This window comes from Pteronotus mesoamericanus, unplaced genomic scaffold, assembly GCF_021234165.1.
Source record: "Pteronotus mesoamericanus isolate MK-2021 breed Mesoamerican mustached bat unplaced genomic scaffold, CSHL_Meso_final contig_20, whole genome shotgun sequence".
NCBI lineage: Eukaryota > Metazoa > Chordata > Mammalia > Chiroptera > Mormoopidae > Pteronotus > Pteronotus mesoamericanus.
The window spans coordinates 7588598-7607572 of record NW_026555085.1 but is presented as its reverse complement, the minus strand read 5'-3'; the positions used below and the strand labels follow the sequence as shown (position 1 = coordinate 7607572).

At 50.9% G+C, this 18975-nt stretch overlaps 1 protein-coding gene across 1 annotated transcript in view; it reads left to right on the top strand.

The window, feature by feature from the left end:
- MDGA1 (MAM domain containing glycosylphosphatidylinositol anchor 1) overlaps positions 1-18975 on the top strand; it is a 54864-nt gene that overhangs the window by 11432 nt on the left and 24457 nt on the right. Inside the window, exon 2 of the mRNA XM_054569312.1 lies at positions 17195-17334. Within this exon, the coding sequence (XP_054425287.1) occupies positions 17195-17334 (140 nt within the window). The remainder of the gene's footprint in view (positions 1-17194; positions 17335-18975) is intronic.

The following is an 18975-nucleotide window of genomic DNA, read 5'->3' as shown; positions in this document are numbered from 1 at the left end:
TGCTGTGGTAAGGCCTGGCTTTCCTTTCCTTTTTGGGATCAGGCCATGGAGTATATAGAGAGAAGGCCCTGAGTGGGGCCCGAGGGTGGAGCAAGGAGTCAGCTGCCAGCCAGGGGCCCTAAGGGACCCAGCAGCCGATCTTTGAGATTCAGTGCGGGAAGAAACTAAGACCAGAGAAGGTAAGTGGGTTGTCAAGGTCCCTCAGCAATTAAGTGCGAAGGTTGAAATTAAAAACTGTGTCAAAGGACTCTACAGCTGGATCTTTCTCATTCTCCTACATAATCTTGTAGGCTCAGGGGAAGCCAGGGCATGTCTACATGGTATTTATAAGCTCATTTTATGCCTGCATCTCTATAATCCCCGTCCCCACCCCCCCCCCCCCGGCCGCCAAACCCCATTTCTTATTCCCAGGCTTCATTGCATCCAGACTACAAAATGTGGGGCTTGTTCTGGGTCCAGGACTCCTGGTTAGAGGCACGTTAGGGTTACCAACAAGTCAGCCAGCAGGAACACGGCCCCTGTTTCCAGAAGGTTGCTCTGGGAATACCCAGTAGCCCTTCAGCCTTTTCCCAGTGGCTCATGTTGGTTGATCAGATGAGTTGGACCTTGAAGCATTGGGATTTGGGCGAGGAGGTTTCCAGAGAAGCGATGGATGGAGGAAGAGTGTATGTGTGTGCAAGTGTGTGGTTGTGGGACAAGATGAGGGCCCTAGGTTGTGGCAACATGAAAGATTTAATAGAGGACACTGTGATGATCATAATTGGCTTGGACTCATGGTCTCAGTTTGGGTTCCCCAGGAGCAGACCCTGAGATAAGGAGCCGAATGCAAGTAGTTTATATGGGAGGTGAGCATGGGAAGCTCAGGTAGGGGAATGGGGATGTGAGATAGGGAAGCAAAGGGAACCATTGTCAAGCCAGTTACCACCATGTCTCACTGGGGATCTCTAGGACCCTGTAAAACACGTGCTTCAGAGTTTGCCCATCGTGGTGAGGGAGCTGGGGCAGGTATACAACAACTCCCAGCTGTGGTTGGCTGCGGCTGCCCCTGTGAAGCTGCTCTTGTGCTTCGCTGCACACGTAGGCAGTGGGACTCTATCCTCTGGTGCCGGCGCTGTGCATGGCAGTGGTCAGAGGAGGTGAGAGCCTGGACTTCATCCTGCCCAAGCCTTTCATCTTGCTTTTTCGGAACCAGACTGTTTGGCTGAGCTCCTTGTTCGTAGGTCTTGTCTTCTGGGCTGTGTGTAGAAGCCCTGATTCCAGGCAGAAAAGTCTCTCCTGTGGCCTCCAGACGCATAAGCTCCTGCTTAATTTCCTTGGATTCTGTAACCAGAACTCTAGCCCGTCAATTTTTCCCAGGCCTTCCTGGTAGAATCCAGGCTCTCCCTGAAGGATTGAGGGGCCTCACGCCTGGGGAGAGCAGAGCTGGGAGGGTCATTGAGGACCAACCCAGAGTTTCCAGGGTTCTTTGGGCACTGCCATAGGGCACCATTGTTAGCTCCCCACCCACTGAGTTCAAAACTAAGAAAGAGGTGGGAACAATCTCTGAGACTAGAAGATCGCCCCTTCTCTCTGCAGGCAGGGCTCTCTGTGGGCCGTAAGGTCGATCGCATTCTGTCCACTTCCCTCTGCAGGAGAGAACTCTCCTGCGGTGATGAGCGGGCTAGTCTGCACCCCGGAAGACCCCTGTCTTGTTAGTCCAGTCAGAGTGGCACCTCCGTCCTGTTGTAAATTTATCTCAGCTTTTTCACTCCCACTGGGACCTGAGATTAATTAGTTAATTAATCAAAACTTTCTTGAGTATTGTCTATGTGCCTGGCATTGTTCTGGGTGCTGAGATACAGCAGAGAACAAGACAAAGAGATGATTGAGAATCCCAGCATTGTGGAGTGACAAAGCTAGGGGAGACCTTGGGGCAAATCTCGTCATTTGCCAGAAGGGAAACCTGAGGCTGAGAGAGGGCAAGAGAAGTCTTCAGGCCACACAGCCAATAGGCGGCCCAGCTTGGAATTATGAAGAGGTCAGAGGTGACGGGCTTAGAGGTCACCTGGCAATAAATGCTCAGTTTTTAGAGGCAGAAACCAGTAGCCAGGAGTGAACGGTCATGCCAAGATAGTGGCACTGCTTTGCCTGCCAGTGAACAAAACCTCTCTTCCACATCTATCTCCCAAGCCACATCTGGGCTCTGATATACCGAGGGGTGTGTATGCCTGCATGTGCGCATGCGCGTGTGTATAGACCCATTGACATTAGATAAACTTCTCCCACTGAGTATCTCTGCAGGAGCTGAAATACATTCCGCATCTTCTCTCTACTTTGTGTGTGTACACTGTATCTGTATTTTTGCGCACATGTGAATAACATGGGCATGCATGTGCTGAAGGTATGCATATACATGCTGTTGTTGCACTCAAGAATATGGAGATATGTTCAGGAGGCTATGCTTGACTGTGGGGGATGCTACAGACCTCTTTGGGGGCTTCTCTGGGTCCACCTTTATCCCATTGGCCCTCCTGGATACCCTTGCCTTGGTTCCTAGACAGGGAGGTGAGAACGGACCATCAGCTTGCGCTTGTGTCTACCCTGGGTTATGGCGGCCCCCCTCCCTTCTAGGAGTCCTGAAGTGGGGGGCAGGGGCAGGCCAAGGCTGACCTGGAGCTCCAGGCTAATTTTCCCGGCCTTCATCGATCCAGCAGCTTCTCCTGAGTCTATTAGCAGTCGGCGAGTGAAAATATCCCCCATCGTGAGCCCTGACCTGAGACAGGGAGGAATCCATAGCAATTTGTTCAAACAGAAGAAAGCATTTTTCTCTGATTTGTATTCCAATTTATTCCAGGCAGGAAGGGGGCCAGGGTGGGGAGGGGGTGAACCCTGGCACTCCAGAGCTGGGCTCAGGCCCGTCAGCCCTCATGCCAGCCAGGGTGGCAGCTGGAGCTCCCCATGGTTCCTGGGGGAGGGTGGGCCCCAGCAGGGGGACGGGAAGAGAGGCCTGCCAGCCTTCCCAGCAGGCCCTGTTTGGCTGGAGAGATCAGTTGTGGATTTGGTTTTCACAAAACACAAAGCCGCCCACTTGGAGCCTCTCTCCCAGGCACTGGGGACTGTGCCAGGCGTGCGCTCACCCGCTGCGCCTGTGCCAGGGTGGGGGCTGGGCTGGGCGCATGGACACAGTGGTCCCAGTTGGGCTCCGTGGCAGGGGGCCTATTCTTCTCCTGAAGCCCTCCCCAATCAGCTTTGCAGGAACAGAGTTGCTCAGGCTCAGACGGGACCTGGCACCCTGGAAAAGCTCTGTGTAGGGCAGGAGCGCCTCACCGAGAGCCCCTCACCACGGGAGCCCTGAGCACATCTCCATGATGCAGTGCTCATGTTTTGTTCCTGGTGTCCTGACCAGGAGACATTTTGAGCTGACAGTTATTAAATGCCTGCTGTTTGCTGGGCATTGGGCTAGTGCTGCCAAGTACCTAGTCCTTGCAGGATCCAGTCTTCTTTGTGTGCCTCAGTTTCCTCACTGAAGCTTCCCCCACCCTTCCACATACTTCTGTCACCTCCTTCACCCATCTCTGCTCAGTCTTTCCCTTCTCCTGGGAATCGTTTTTCCCTTCCACCGAGGGTGGGCCTGATGAGGGTCTAGGTCTGATGGCTCTGCAGCCCCGTTTTTCCAGAGGAACCCTATAAACAGGCCAGCTCTTTTCCTTCTGGGTCACTTCCTTTAGCCCCCCCTCACCCTCCCCTCCCAAGCAGGGCCCAGACCTTTGCCGAGATGCCATGGCAACCACAGAGGAAGATTCTGGGAAGGGTCAGCCTAGTGGTCCTGCAGCCCCCCTATCCCCACTGCTTCCTTCCCTCATTTGTCATCATCCCCCCGGGGTGGGGGATAAATGGAGAAGTTCTTCACATTGAGGTGTCAGCGACTAGCAGCTCTGAGATCAGCGGTGGCACATGACTTGCCAGGCTCCATGACACCACTGAGGTCTAATTTCAGAAGCAAGCAACTAAATATATCAAAGTCAATGAATAGTCATCTCTCTGGCTCAGGTGGGATTATAGGGAGGCAGAGTGGCCTGAAAGATAGTAGAGGCTTCTGAACCAGATCTGAGTTCAAGTTCTGCCTTAGCCACTCACTGGCTGTGTGATCTTCAAGAGGTGATACTTTGTGCCTGAATTTCCTTATGCACAAGATGGCGATAATAATAGCACCTTTCTTAGGGGGCTGTGGTGAAGAGGAAATGGGGGTGCTTGTACAAAGCCATTCTTTACTCAGTACCTGGCACGTGGGGAGTAAATGACCCAGCTATTCAGAGGAGGGCCTGCTAAGTGAGTGATTTCAGCATCCGGTTTGACTCAGGAAGCTGATAAGTCACAAGAGGCTGCCACCAGGGAAGTGTCATGTGAGCCTCTGGGTATGGGCATGTGACACAATGTTGGCAGAGACGGAGCAAGATCCAGGGCCTGGTCCAGGAGGAAGAGTGACAGAATTCCAGCCCTCCTCCCATTTTCTTCCTGAGGAAGTTTAGAGCAGGAATGTTCCCGTGGAACTACTTTATAGGTGGGGAGACAGGTGTGTTTGCCTTCAGGCTTTTGCTGCCGCCCCTACCACTGCCCATTCCAGATCTCACTTTCCTCCCAGGAGCAGTCCCTCCTTCCCCCGCCTCAGCCCCTGGGGGCTTCCTAATGGCAGAGACTTCTGTGCCTGGCTGTGATTGAACTCTGGTCCAAATGGCCTCTCCCAACCTCAAGTGCTTCACTTTTCTCCCCCAACCTGCTGGGTTTCAAGTCATTTGCAAGTTGTTCAGAGGCTCAGCATTGTAATCAGATCCTACAGTGCATGCCACTTATGTGGTTTCTAAAATTTTAGCCTAAAAAGGAGAGAAACCCTTCAGTGATGGAGAGAAAAATAATGAGAATAATTAAGGGGGGATGGGGGGCAGGTATGGCATTTCCTGATTTATAAATATGCCTAATGCTAAAGAAAATACATTCGTAAACTTCATGCTTCTCAAATTGACTCTTGGGGAAAAAAAAAAAAGATTGTTCATCCCTTTCACAGGTATAACATGCTTTCCCTCCCAGGGGTGTTGACCTTTTGAAAGGGGCACAGAGGATAGGCAAGCGACAGTTTATCATGCCAGGTGTTGATGAGTGTTGGGAAGAACACATGAAGCAGGGAAAGGGACTGAAGGAGATGGAGGGTGGGAGGACCGGCAAGCTGTCTTCAAAAGCGTGACCTGGGAAGGCCTTCCTGGAAGAGAGCTGCAGCCATGGGTGCGCCCTGGGAATCCGGGGAGGAGCGTCCAGCAGGGGGAGCTGCAGAGGCAAAGGCCCTAAGTGGGAGTGGGCTTGGCCTACAGAGAGCAGGGGCCACAGTGGGAAGGCGGGCAGGGAATGCAAGGTGGGGATGGGAGCCCGCGACAGGAATGTGTCAGGCTATTGAAAAGCATTGGCTTTGACTTCAAGTGAGTTGGGAGCCGTGGTAGAGTTTTGAGCAGAAGAGGGATCCCTCTGGTTGTGTGTGGAGGACAGACTACAGCAGGCAAGGGAGGAAGCAAGGTACGCGGCTCAGGAGGCTGCTGTAATAATCCAGGCAGGAGACGGTGGTGGCAGCTAAGGGGTCAGAGTCAGGATCAGGTTTGAAGGTCGAGCTGAGAGAGCTCACTGGTAGACTGGGCTGGGATGTGGAAGAAGAGGTCAGCGATGGCTTCTAGGTTTCTGGCTGACACTTAGTCAGCAGGGAACAGTGTGTTTTCACTAACGGGTGGGCGAAGGGTGGCTCTCAGGCCTTGGGGGTGTTGGGGGTCATAAGGGCTGTCCCTCTGAGGTCAGTGGATGAAGAGAGGCATAAAGCTAATCAAGCCCCTACATTTGGCTCCCTGGTTTTTAACCTCAGAACCACCCTACCTCCACCTTCTGAGCTGGGATGAAGGCCTGGCAGGAGGAGCTCTGCAGAGGCAGCTTTAAGAGGTTTCAGGCAGTTGGGTTGTGGCACCCATAATCCCACCCCACAGCTGGGTGGCGTGATGCCCGGGAACCCCCAGTGGCCTGGGGTGGGGGATCAGAGTTCTGCCTGGTGGTGGTAGATGCCCCCGGAATACTGTCCCTCCTTCCTTACCCTCTGTCCTGGGGTCTAAGACCCCACCCGCTCGCAAGCTGCAAGATTGATTTTGCTTTCAGGGTTGTTATTGTTATTATTACTCACTTAAACAGCTTCACAGGGGAAAAAAAGGAACCCAGTGACCATCAAACATCAACCATTCATTCTAAATTCCCTGCCCATATCTGTCAATATGTTTTTACATAGCAGTAAACAGTGGTCTGTTCTGCTTTCTTGGATGACTTTATCTCCTACACACGTCTCCTGGTATTGACTGAGCCCTCAGACCTGTCACTTTAATGGCCTCAGGGCACCCCCTGCATCGATGGGCTGGAGTTTGGTCACCATTTCTCCATTTGCTGGGCGTTTGGGCAGATGCCAATTCTCCTTTCTTCTAAATAGCCCTGCCGTGAATATCCTTATGTGAATTACTTTTTCCTTTTAAATTATTTCCTTGGGGCCTAGTCCCCAAAGTGAGAGTGCCTAATAGGTCATAGGATAGGAACAGTTTTATGGTTCTCATTTCGCATTGCTGGGTTGTGCTATAAAAAGGTTGAGCCAGCCCTGTGCACAGCCCAGCCACAATGGATTTTATTATTTTAATTTATTTTCACTGGTTTGATAGGTGCATTATGGCCTGATTCTTAACTTCCAATTTTTACTTCCTGGAGCTACATTTGGGTCTTTCACCTCCTAATGAGCCCTGATCTGTGCAGAACTTTACAGTTTACACGTCGCTTTCTGGTATGCTGTCTCATTTAATTTATTACTGGTCTTGATATTACTGGTATTACTGGTCTCTGTTTTATATGGCAAACTTGGGCTGGGTGAAGTTCAGTGCTAGAGTGGAGCCTTCAGGCGGTACTTGCGGATTTGGTTGGAAAGGACTCCCACCCACGTGCCACCATCCCTTTTTTTCTGACGGTCCAGGGTCCCGAAATGTTCATTTCAGCCCAAATCCAGTGCCTCAACCCTGTGTCTCCCCTCGGCTCCCACAGCCACACCTGTGCCCTAGGTTGTGCCCTGTACTTCAAAGTGGGGCTTAGAGGAAGCCACCGGGCTCTTGGGTCAGGTGGGGCTTTGAGGTTCTTTGCTTCAGCAAAGCAAAGCCACTGCTTCCTCCATTCCCTGCCCCAGGACTCTGTGTTTTGGGTTGGGGGTCTGGACCTAGTCCCACCCAGGATGTGCCCCATCCCTAGTGTTGGTCACAGGTACTCTGGAGCCTCAGGCTCCTAGGGACAGGGTCACTCAGGGGACTGTTGGGGTCCTCATTGGACATTGCAATGATACTGCAACTCTCAGACTCAGGGGACCTTCTCATGGAGGACACATCTAAGGTATGAGTTTGGTTTTATTCTGCTCCCCTCTAGCTATACTTCTGGAGTATCTACAAGGCCGCCTGTACTGTGCATGGTAGGTGCCATTCTAATAGTATTTGGTACTCACGATAGGAAACACTCTTATGCCCATTTTACAGTCAGGAAACTGAAGCCCTAAATGAGAGCATTAAATGATTTGTCCCAGACCACACAGCAATTACTGCAACAGCCTGGATGAGAGCCCCAAGCCCACGGCTGTGTCTCCGCAAGCCCTGTGCCTCCTATGGACTGGGTCAGTAGGTATGCTTTGGCACATGGGCACTTGGTCATATCTAGTCTGGGTTGCTTTCAGAATGCAGGGCCAAGTGAACTGCAGTGATGGAGTCCCCAGGACTCCCAGAGCTTAGTAGGTCTGGGGAGCTGGGACCCAGGCAGGAAACATTTTTTTTAATCCTCACCCAAGGATTTTTTTTTTTTTTTTTTAATGTGAGAGAGGGGAAGGGAGGGAAAAAGAGAGGGAGAGAAACATCGATGTGAGAGAGAAACATTGATTGTTTGCCTCCCATATGTGTCCTGATTGGAGATCAAACCCACCACCTAGGTATTCACCCTGACTGGGAATCGAACCCTCAGCGTTTTGGTGTATGGGGTGATGCTCCAACCAACTGAGCCACCCGTCCAGGGCCAGCCAGGAAAATTTCAAAGGAGTAACCCTCTGTCCTTGGGCCCCATATCCCTAGGCCAGGCAGACTCAGGTCCTGGGTTCTAGAAGCCATTCTCTGCCCTGATAGGTGGCAGCCTCTTTCTCCCACCGTCTTCCTGTATGTCCTCCTGGGGAGAGCCTTCCTTCCAGTGATTACCTCTTCCAGCCCACCTTGATGTTCGGGTCTGTCAAGATGATAGTTCTTGGCATTCCCCGCAAAGTAGACTTCCTCATTCGGCGGTACATTTTCCTCTTGCAGGCCCTTGGGACAGGTTCCCAAAGGGTCCTGGGTGCTATTTTCAAATGGTAAGGGAACTGAGACTTGCTGAGCACCTACTCGGTAATAGTCACTGGGCTCTGTACCCAATGCACATTATCTTATTTAATCCATACAACCTAAAAGTTATAGCTGCCAGAGCCTCAGATGTAGTATTATTCCCCCTTTTGCAGATGAAGAAACTGAGGCTTCAAGAAGTTAAATAAATGACTTGCCCAAGGACATGTAGTCAGTCATTAGGTGAGCGCTGGAGCCCTACCTCCTGCCCCTCCCACCACACCACGTGGGCAGCCCCTCAGACTCAGCTATAGCCTTGGATGGAGCCCTGCCTGGCCTGAGGCCTGTGCCTTTCTGCTCTCTTCCTGAGTGTCCTGCCTGCACTGGTTAAAGCTGCCCTATGTCCACTCATTATTGAGAGTTTTGATCCCGGTGTCCTGGGGCCCAGCAGAGGGAGAGTCCCTCCACGGTTTCCCACAGGGGACCTCAGAGCCCTCACTTACAGGGCTTGCCCAGTGGCCTGTCCTGGTATCCCAGTGTTCCGTATATGGTGTGCAGATTAGACTTCCACTGATACTCAGACAATGAAGAGCCTGTGAGCATAAGCTGGCACTCTCAAAACCTCTGTGCTTCTGATGAGGCCAGGATGTGGATGCAGTGGTGCCGAACATTCCTAGGGGCTGCAGCACAGATGGACTGACCATCACTTTCAGCAGAGAAGGGCTGCTAAGTGTGCCAGGCCGTGCCAGAAGGCTCTGGAAATGGGCCTCCGGCCCTATAAATGGTAGCAGGCTGGGCAAGCAGCAGCAGGCCCTGCATCTGACTACGAGAGCACAGCTAGGTTTCACGCTCCATTATAGTGACAGTGTGGCAGCCTGTGCACTGATCCTTTCAGCTATGCCTGCTTTCCACACTCAGTGACAGCACCCTTGTACCCAGAGGCCAGCAACATGTACACTGGGGCTGGGGAGAGATTTTTGCTGTCAAAGCGGTGGTTGGTTGAAAAAGGGTTTGATTTTGATGAGCAAAGAAGCCCTTGCGGTGGAGAGCAGGTTTTAATGTGGTCTGCAGCAAGGGAGGGCAGAGCGTCTTCAGTGAGGGGGGCTGGGCCTCATTTGGCTCTGTGTCCTGCCCTTAGTGGAGGTGCTTCACATAATAGGTGCTTAGGAAATGCTACAGAGGAACTGATGAATCAACGGCACACTAACAGGTGACTGTGTGTGCCCTTGGAAGGGTTGGGAGTCCAGGGAGCGAGAAGGAGGATGGAGAGGGAACTGGCTTGGACCAAGGCCTGATGACCTGAGAGAATGCCCAGGCGTGGACAAGGCAGTGTACTTTGCGTCCCCTTTGCATCCCCTCCAGATGACCAGCCTGAAGGTGAGGCCAGAGGAGATGATGCGGGATGGGTGGAACTGTTTTAAACTGGTTTTCCCATCAGAATCGCAGTCTCCCCGAGACTCGGAGTGCTCCTGAGAAGCTGCCTGGCCCATCCTGGCTGGCTGTGAACAGAAGATGGGCTTCAGCCAGCTCCGAAGCCAGCTGGGTCGGCGCAGAGGGCAGGGCAAAGCCCCGCTGTGGAGGGTACAGAGGGCACGGTTCCTCTACGGTCAAAGGTCCACAGGAGAGGCGTGTAAGCATCATCCCTGGCAGAAGGAGGCCCAGGCGGAGCCGGCCAGGCGCCTGCCCTGACAGCCTCCTTCCAGACCCCGGCCACCTTTTCTGAGCAGCTAATTAAAGGAGAAAAGCCTGTTAATATTTCAGCACTGTTAATCCCACTGAAGTATTACGTGTACATTCGCATTACATGCATAAAGGGGTCAATAAACATGTGTGTACCAGGGGCTAGGAGGGCAGGGAGAGGTGGTTTCCAAGGATGCTGCTCGGGAATGGCCCACCAGTGACTCAGTCCTATGTGTCCTCAGCACTCAGGACCTGGAAATGCATGAGGCTGAGCACAAAAGTCAGAGAGTTAGACCAGACTCCCAACCAGCAAGGTATCCTTGGCAACCAACTTAAACTTGCTGAGCCTCAGCTTCCTCATCTGACAAGTGGAAACAATAATAGGCTTGTTATGAGCAATGGATAAAATAATAGATATAAAACACTCAATGGGATGCTGGCACAGAGTGAATTGTTATATTACGTGTACATTGTTATGCTGCGGGGGGAGACCTGAGACATAACTCCAGCTCACAGCAGTCCCGCCCTACTTCCTTTCTGACTCTTCGCAAGCCTTATCCCAGCTCTTCTAGACTATGCACTTCCCTAGTGTATAGGCCTGGTGCCATCGCTCCCTGTACCCCAGCATCGAGCTCAGCCGCTCACACTCATGAGGATTTGTTGAGTGTCTGTGGAAGCGAGGACCAGAACACAGATTGTGATTCCATATTGCCTGGCTCAGAACACCCAGCAACGCTTGCGGGAGGCAGTTAGGGTGGTAGTTGCCCTGCCATCTGACGACTGGCAGATAAAACCAACTCCAGGTGGGGAAGTCTGCAGCCCCCCTTCTCCTTTTCGTTCCTCGCCCTTCCCCAACTCTGCTCTGTTTGGAAGTTTCCCCAGCCTGCAGACACACTTTCCCTGAAAGAGTCAGGAGCAGGGAGCAGGACAACAGCCCTCACTTGGCTATGACTGACCTTTTCCAATGAGACAGGAGAGGAAACCTGAAGAAAAGCTGCTGGGGCTTTAAATTCTGGTTTTTCATGCATTTTGCTGTCTGCTTGCCTTATTTGGCTCTACATATACTGTTGTATCCCCACGCATTTGATGAAATTCCCCATCTAGGTTCCAGAGAGAATTCTCTTTGAAAGCCCAGTGGGCAAATTGGAATTAGCCTTTATGTGAGTTTTGAGAGTTTGTGTCTTCTTCACTGGGCCTGTTGGGTGCCGGCAGTCCCCACCGCCACCTCCAATTTGAGGTGTCTACTTTGGGGGGAAGAAAAGCATGAGCTGATTGGCCAGAAGCATTCTGCCAGGGACTCACCATTTCTGCCTCAGACGAGCTCATGATGATGTCGCCTCAAGGGTGACATCTCTCATGCCACTTGACTATTCTCAGCCAAGGGACGTGTGTGTGTGTGTGTGTGTGTGTGTGTGTGTGTGTGTGTAGGGGGGGTGGGTGTTACTTGACTCCATAGCCTTAGCTTTGTATCGAGCATCGGATCAGCATTTCTCCACTTGTGATATACAACACTTCTGCTTCGCAAGATGTTAAGAGACAACTCTGTGAAGAAAGGGCTCTATGGTCAAATACATTTGGAAAGCACTGGATTAAACCAAGTGTTTATTGCAGGACTTTTCAGAGCCTTTAATAATATAATCTTATGTGCTGGGAACGAGGAGAGAGAAGATGCAGTGTCCTTATTCGATGCACACTTTATGGCACACAGGTTGGGGGACAGTTTTCCTTTTTTCATGGGGGTTTATTGGTAGAGCTCAGAGAGTGACACAGGAAAAGTTTCAAGACCAGAGGCAGGGAAACATACTTTGTTCCGAAATCCTATTTTGTCCACCAATGTGATATCAAGCAGAGATGATCAAATCCTGCAGTGCCTCTGAAATTCCCAGGAACATGTTACAAATACAAACTCTGAGGCCCGTATCCAGAGAGTCAAAGCTGGTGGTTCCTGTGGGCCTGGGAATCTGTGCCCTGACTGGCTGCCCTGTGACACAAGGCGGGAGTGGGGAGTCTGAGGGTGACTGAGACAGTGGACTGAGTACCAAGCTACCAGGAGGAAGGCCGGGGTTTGAGTCCCAACTCGACTACTGCCCTATGTCAGTGAGTGACATGGACATTTGCTTCTCCAGGTCTGTTTCCTTCTCTCCCAAAGGAGCAAAATAGGACTTGCTCTTTCTGCCTCTCAGAACTGAGGCAAGGAGCTTGGAAACATTACAGCAGACCCAGGAATGCATCAGCCCTCTTTGTCTGTGGCAGAAAAGCCAGGGTCCTGTCGTGCAAAGGGCTTCAGGCCCCCCCGGGGAGGTGGGTTCCTGAGCAGAGTGCAGGTCATTTATAGAATAAAAATGCTGGCCGACGCGGTTAGATTGCTCGCTGTGTACCAGACACCATTTTAATCACCTTACATGAGTTTACTTATTCCTCATAATAACCCTGTTTTATAGCTAAGAAAACAAAGGCTTAAGTAACCTGCAGAAAGTCACAAAATAACTTGCTGAGAGCCTTCTGAAGCCCTGCGCAGCCCTCAGCATGAGTCTTGACCATACTTATGCAACCTCCCTACTGGTTTAATGTCTGTTTTGAGTGTTTCTGCCCCTGGCATGTAGAGGGGCCACAGCGGGTGCCCTCCTGTGCCATCTCTTGCTCCTATTTTATCATCTCAGGAGCTGTCATTTACTGAGAGAGCACATGCTCTTTGGCCAGGTGTTTTACATACATTGCCTTAACCCTCCTGCCAGCCCTGGGAGAAGGCATTATTGTTCCCATTTTACAAATGAAGAGGCTGAGGCTGAGAGAGATTAAGTAACTTGCCTGTTGTCACCCAGCCAGTGGGTAGCAGAGCCAGGGATTCATCCCAGACCGTCAGCTCTCTCCGCCTCTCTAAAGCAGGTCTCTCCTCTGCCCACTGTTCCTTGTCACATGCCTCTGCTTTAGAGTTGTCTTAGCACTTAGCACACTCTGAAACTGCCCTGTTCATTTCTGCTTTCTGGTTTGCTGTCTGTCTCCCCAAAGATTCTTTTTCAGAGCTGGTCCTTGTTTGCTTTTCATGACAGCCTCTTCAGCACCCAGCACAGCGACAGACTCGAAGCATTTGTTGTTTGACAGACTGAATGAAAGGATTATGTCATGGTGCCTCTTGACACAGGCCTGGTTGCCTTTGGAATCAGAAGATGCTGCTGTTGGCAGTGCCGTCCTGGGGTGTGTGGAGGAGGAGCCTGAGTTTAGGTGGGACAGAGTCCCTTGGGGGGGCTGCCACTTGGCAGGGGTGTTCTGGTCAGAAACCCTGTTCCAGACATTTGAACACTGAGCAAAGTGGGGGGGAGACTGACTCAACTCAGTGGGGGGGCGGTGGGATGACGGACACCCTGAAATGCCAGCCAAGGTCAAGCAGGTCTGGGTACTTTGCTGTTTAGCCAGTGCTCCTCCAGAAGGAATATCTATGCCTGGGAAAAGTCAGACATGCGAAGTGGCTCCTTGAGTAGGAGGCAGAGTAAAGGGCGTGAGGGGTTGTACTGGTTAGAGACAGAAAGGAAATGGGGAACCTCGACGTGCAGGGTCATCAAAGGGGGAGGGATGCTTTTTTAAAAATTGAAATGTAACTCAGATACTGTAAAATCTTAAGTAAATAATGATACATTTTTACATGTGTACCTACCTGTGTAACCACCCCTCAGATTAAGATGTAGAATATTTTCTTCCCACCAGATGGGAGCCCAGGAAGTTCTCTTTAGGGGACACAGTTTTCCTCAGGAAGTTCTCTTGTGCACTTCCCAGTAAATAACCCCCTAACCCCCAAGTACAACCACTGTTTAGACTCTGTTACTGTAAGGTTGGTTTTTCCAGCTTTAAATTTCAAATAAATAATACTATATACTATTTACTTTTTTGTATCCAAGTTCTTTCACTTATATTGTGCCTGTGGGATTCACTAGTGTTGTGTCTACCAGTAGTTAATTTTTCACTTCTGTGTAACATTCCATTGCATGAATATACCAGAATTTATTTGCCTGTGCTACCCTTGGTGGACATATGGGTTGTTTCTTGTTGTGAGCTATAATGAATAAAGCTGCTATGAATAGTCTATTGTTTGGTTGTCATAAGTACTCACTTCTACTGAGTATATACCCAGCAGTGGAACTTCTATGTCATGGGTACACACTTGTTTAGCCAAAATCTCTTCAAAAGTGGTTCTGCCATTTTAGATTTGAATAGTCTTAATAATGTCATCAAAGGGGGTTGGATAATCTTAATGATGTCATCATCCGTGATACCTACTTATAGCCCCATCTCTACTGAGGAAGCATACCTGTTAGGTGACAAGAGGCCTTCTGCCTGCTGGCCAAGCCCCATCTTTTCTGGCCTGTGCTGGCTGAGCCCTGAGAAAGTTTAAATTCCTAGCCCTTTTGTAATATTCCTTATTAATCACCAAAACTTCTGTCATTACAACAGTGCCTGGCTGTGTGCAAGCCACAGTGTCCAAGCTTATAGCTTACCTTCCATGGGAGCCTGTTAAATCAATGTCTTCCGTGTTGAGAGACATGCCAGGCCTCTTGTAGACATCCATGTGGCCTCCTGGTCTTATCAGCAATGCACATCATGCATTGGGGGCCTGTTTCCTGATAAGATTTCCTGGAGGCCCTGGTCACAAATGGCTCTCTCTTCCTTGTTGTGGTAGGGGTCGTGCATTTTCATTGCAGGGGGGCGGCAGTGTCAGACCCATTCCTCAGATTCTAGGGTGCATCTTATAGAGAGACTGTGTGCTGATTATAAAAACTCATAGAAAGTATGAGTTGTAAAAGACCACAGAGGTCATCAAATCCACCCCCGTCCTACAGCTGGGGAAGCTCAGGCGCAGGGTGGTCTGACTTGCCCAAGGTCACACAGCTTATCTCCTGACAACTAGTCTAGGTTCATTCCTCTGGGGCACCAGGCTGGCAGGATGGCCACTGGGACACTCAGATTCTGGGTCGGTGGCAGTTGCCACTGTTTGCAGAACCTGGTGCTGTTTAGAGAGACTCTCATATTTAAATGTGGCCTGTGTCACTCCTAGCTGCTGCCTTACTAGTTTCTCAACCTGCAGCCAGGCTGCCTCTGTGGACCCCTCTGTGACTGGTTCATGGCTGTCCCATCAGGTTGCTTGGAGAGATGCTGTGAAGACACTACTCTGTCATCTGCAGAGCATTAAAGGTCTACTAAACACTCCTCATTTATGCTGTGTTACTGTTACATCCACCCTTATGAATCCTCAGGGTTTGCAGCATTCTCTCCATTTTAGAGATGACAAAACAAAGGTCCAAAGATCACTACTGGCTCACTGCTGGTGAATCATAATACCTGGCCCTATCGACTGGCATGTAGGCCCCCTGTTCTTTGAGGTCTCATTCAAGAGCAGCCTCTTCCATAGAGCCTTCTGTGGTTCTTCTTCCTCCTTCTGTTATTCTTCCTTCAGTGTTCGGTGATAGCTCTCCTCTGTGACCTCTCTTAAAATACTTAGCAACTTCACCATGGGATATTCTTGTAAATTCATTAATTCAGCATCTACTGAGTACCTGCTAGGGATACCAAGATGGAATTCATAGCCTGGTCAGCAGAAAGACAAGACCCCTGAACTTGATAGACACATAGATTGGTGCTTTGTTGTTGTGACTGGAGAGTGACCCATACAAAAGGATGGATGGTGCAGGTCAATTATGGAGGCGCTTCCTAGAGAAGTTACACTTTTTAAAAAAAATACTCATCTGAGGGTATGTTTATTGATTTGAGAGAGAGAGAGGAAGGGGGAAGGAGGGGAGAGAGAGAGAGAGAGAGAGAGAGAGAGATTGATCAGTTACCTCCCCTATGTGCCCCAACTTGTGATCGAACCCGTAACCTTTTGGTGTACTGGATGATACTCCAACAAACTGAGCCACCTGGCCAGGGTGAAGTTACACATTTTATGTACAGGTTTTATCTCACCTCTGTTCACCTCTTAGAGCAAGGACTGTGATCACGCCCTGTGTCCCTTGTATTCTCATCAACTCTCCCACCTCCATTCTCTCTTTTGTCAACTGTGAGCAGACAGGTGTGAACTTAGTGGCCTTACTCTCCTTCCCAGAACCCAAGCATTTGTGGGGTGGGGCTGGTTTACCTTTAGGGCAGTGGGGTTTGACACTGAAGGAGGGGCTGTAAACTTCTCCAGTTCAGTTATTTCCCCCTCCCCAGCCCTGGGCATTGTGAGAGAGGTCAGGGAAGATCCAGTATTTTTAAGAACTTCTGGGCCCCCTGGGAGAACTTCTGTCCCTTGGACAAGAGGCACAGGGTCAAGGAGCAATGAGGGAAAATTAATAGGGCTTTGGGTAAGGGGAATGTGTAGTCTGCAGGGTTGGGGGAATCTCAGGTTAGGCTCTCTAGAAGCAGAGCATGGGATGGTTGAGGGTAGGTACAGTTCAGGCAGGTGATTTGCTGAGAAAATATTCCCGGGAGAAATTAAGGGGAGAAGGGAAGCAGCTGGGCAAAAATGTGATTCAGCTGACAGCCTCACCCTGTTCGCAGGGTCATGGGGTCCAGGGTTCAGGGGTGGGGGCTCTGGAGTATAAACAGCGCCATAATCATCCCATCTTGAGGCAAGAGGGCTGGGCATTTGCCAGTCATTGGGAGGGTGTGTGTATATTGGGGAAGAGAGTGAAACTCCTAGGCATTTCTGGGCCAGGGAGCTCCCACTGGCTAAGGGCAATTCCCTGGGGAAGGTGAGCTCTGTGCACCCAGTAGCTATCACTCTGAGCAGCTGGGAGGGATGCACCAGCCAGATGCAGGGAGCTGGGTGGAGCACCAGCAACCTCCACTACAAGGGGCTGCTAACACTCTCTCTGGATTACACAGCTCCTCACCCTCGTTGGCTGATTGATGAGCACAGATCTCTTGCGGGGGGCGGAGGGGATGAGAAAGAATTGCCCTTTTTCTGAGTTCTTGGCCCTTCTGGTTCTGGCCCAGGGTGTCTGGGAGGGTTCTTTCCTGAGCTCAATGGGGTCAGGCCTCTGAAGAATGGCCTGGGGCGGCCTGGGCAGGCCTGGGCTGACCTCTCCCCCGACATACTCAGGAGGGAGCCACAGGCCGCCTGCGGCCCTGGTGCTCCTTGTCTAAACCTCCCCGCTCTTTGCCAGCTCCAGCCCAGGCTCAGATCGTGCACGCCGGCCAGGCGTGCGTGGTGAAAGAGGACAACATCAGTGAGCGCGTCTACACCATCCGGGAGGGCGACACCCTTGTGCTGCAGTGCCTTGTCACCGGGCACCCTCGGCCCCAGGTAAGCACCCATCCAGCCTGTGTGGCCTCTCCTGTCCTCAACTCCTCACTCTCCACCCCCACTCTGGGATCAGAGTTTGAGAAGCTGCAGCAGGTGTAGGGGCTAGAGGTGGCAGTGGCGGATATGCAGAAGACAGGAGCCGGAGGCTGGAAGAGCTGAAAAATGAACTCTGGGGAAGGGCTGGAGGCTCTGGGCTTATTCACCTGAAAACATTGACGGCCAAGGGGAAAAACTGAATGTCAGTTATTCAGTTCCACTCCATCTCTCATATAGGTGAGCAGACATATTCTCAGATGCACCTCAGCACTGTTTGAGAGCGGACAGTGTGCCAAGCACGATGCTAGGTGCTTTCTCCAGTGTTTTCTCTTTGGTTCCTCACAACTGTGCCATGATGAAGGCATTTGTGCCCCTATTTTACAGCTGAGGAAACAGAGGTTCAGGGAGGCTGGGTAAACTCCCCAAGGTCACACAGCTCTTGTGAAGGTGGGAGCAGAATTTGTATCCAGAACCAGTGTTCTCTGTAGCCTGGCCCACTTCTTCCCAGTGTATTCATCTTTGGATTGGGGGCTCCAGGAATTACCAACAACATATAATACAATCTCTACTTCAGGAGGCTCTGGTGGGCAAGGCCTACACTCTTGAGGTTAAAAGGCCCAAAGCAATTAGAAAGCAACAGATGCTGAGTGTCTGAAAATGCCAGGTGAATTTTGTCGCAGACAACTGAATGGTTCAGACAGGAAGTGTAGGCCGGTTATCACTGAGAGCTGTTGGGAGGAGGCGGGAGGCGATGGGCTGGAGGGAAGGGTGGAATTTGCTGGTGAGCTGCTGTGACCTTGAAGAGCAGCAGAAAAGGTTTAGATTGGATCCTAGAAGGAGAATGAAATGTGAAATTCTTTTATTGGGATAATTTTGGGAACAGGGGTGGCTTTAGTAGGTTTGGCCCTGAGATAAGCAGATGGCCAAGGAAACCCCTGCGGAGGTATCCGACCTGCGGCCCACAGGCTGCATGAAGCCTAGGAAGGTTGTGAATGTGGCCCAACACAAAACTGTTAATTTACTTAATACATGAGATTTTTTTGTGATTATGTGTCACAACGTGTTTAATGTGTGGCCAAGGACAGCTCTTCTCCTTTCAGTGTGGTGCATAGATGCCAAAAGTTTGGACATCCCTGTAAGACTCTTTTCACCTGAAACTATGACCACTGCTTGCTCCTTCTTGAAGGTTTGTTTGGGAGTGAAAACAATGCTGCCGGGCTTCAGGTTGGCATCAGGTGTAAACCATTAGGGATGGTTCATCCTGATGCCAGGGATGCAGCTGGGCCATCTCGCCCTAAGGCCACGCTGGCCATCTGTGTGTGTCCCCTTGTGCATCACGTGCGTGAATCATCTGTGGCTGTATGTACACGTGTTTGTTTTTCTATTTGTATCCATGGTTTCATTGTTTTTCCTGTTACCCAGGCTCAAACCCCTGGGCTCATATTTGACTCTGTCCCACCTCATTTCCCACATACAGCCAGCCTCTGACACTTTTTTTTTAATGTCCTTGCATGGGTCTCTCTTCTCTATTCCTCATTAGTCCTCTAGGTCAGACCTTCGGTCCTATTCCTTGGTCCACTGCAGTAGACTCCAGTTGGCCTCGCA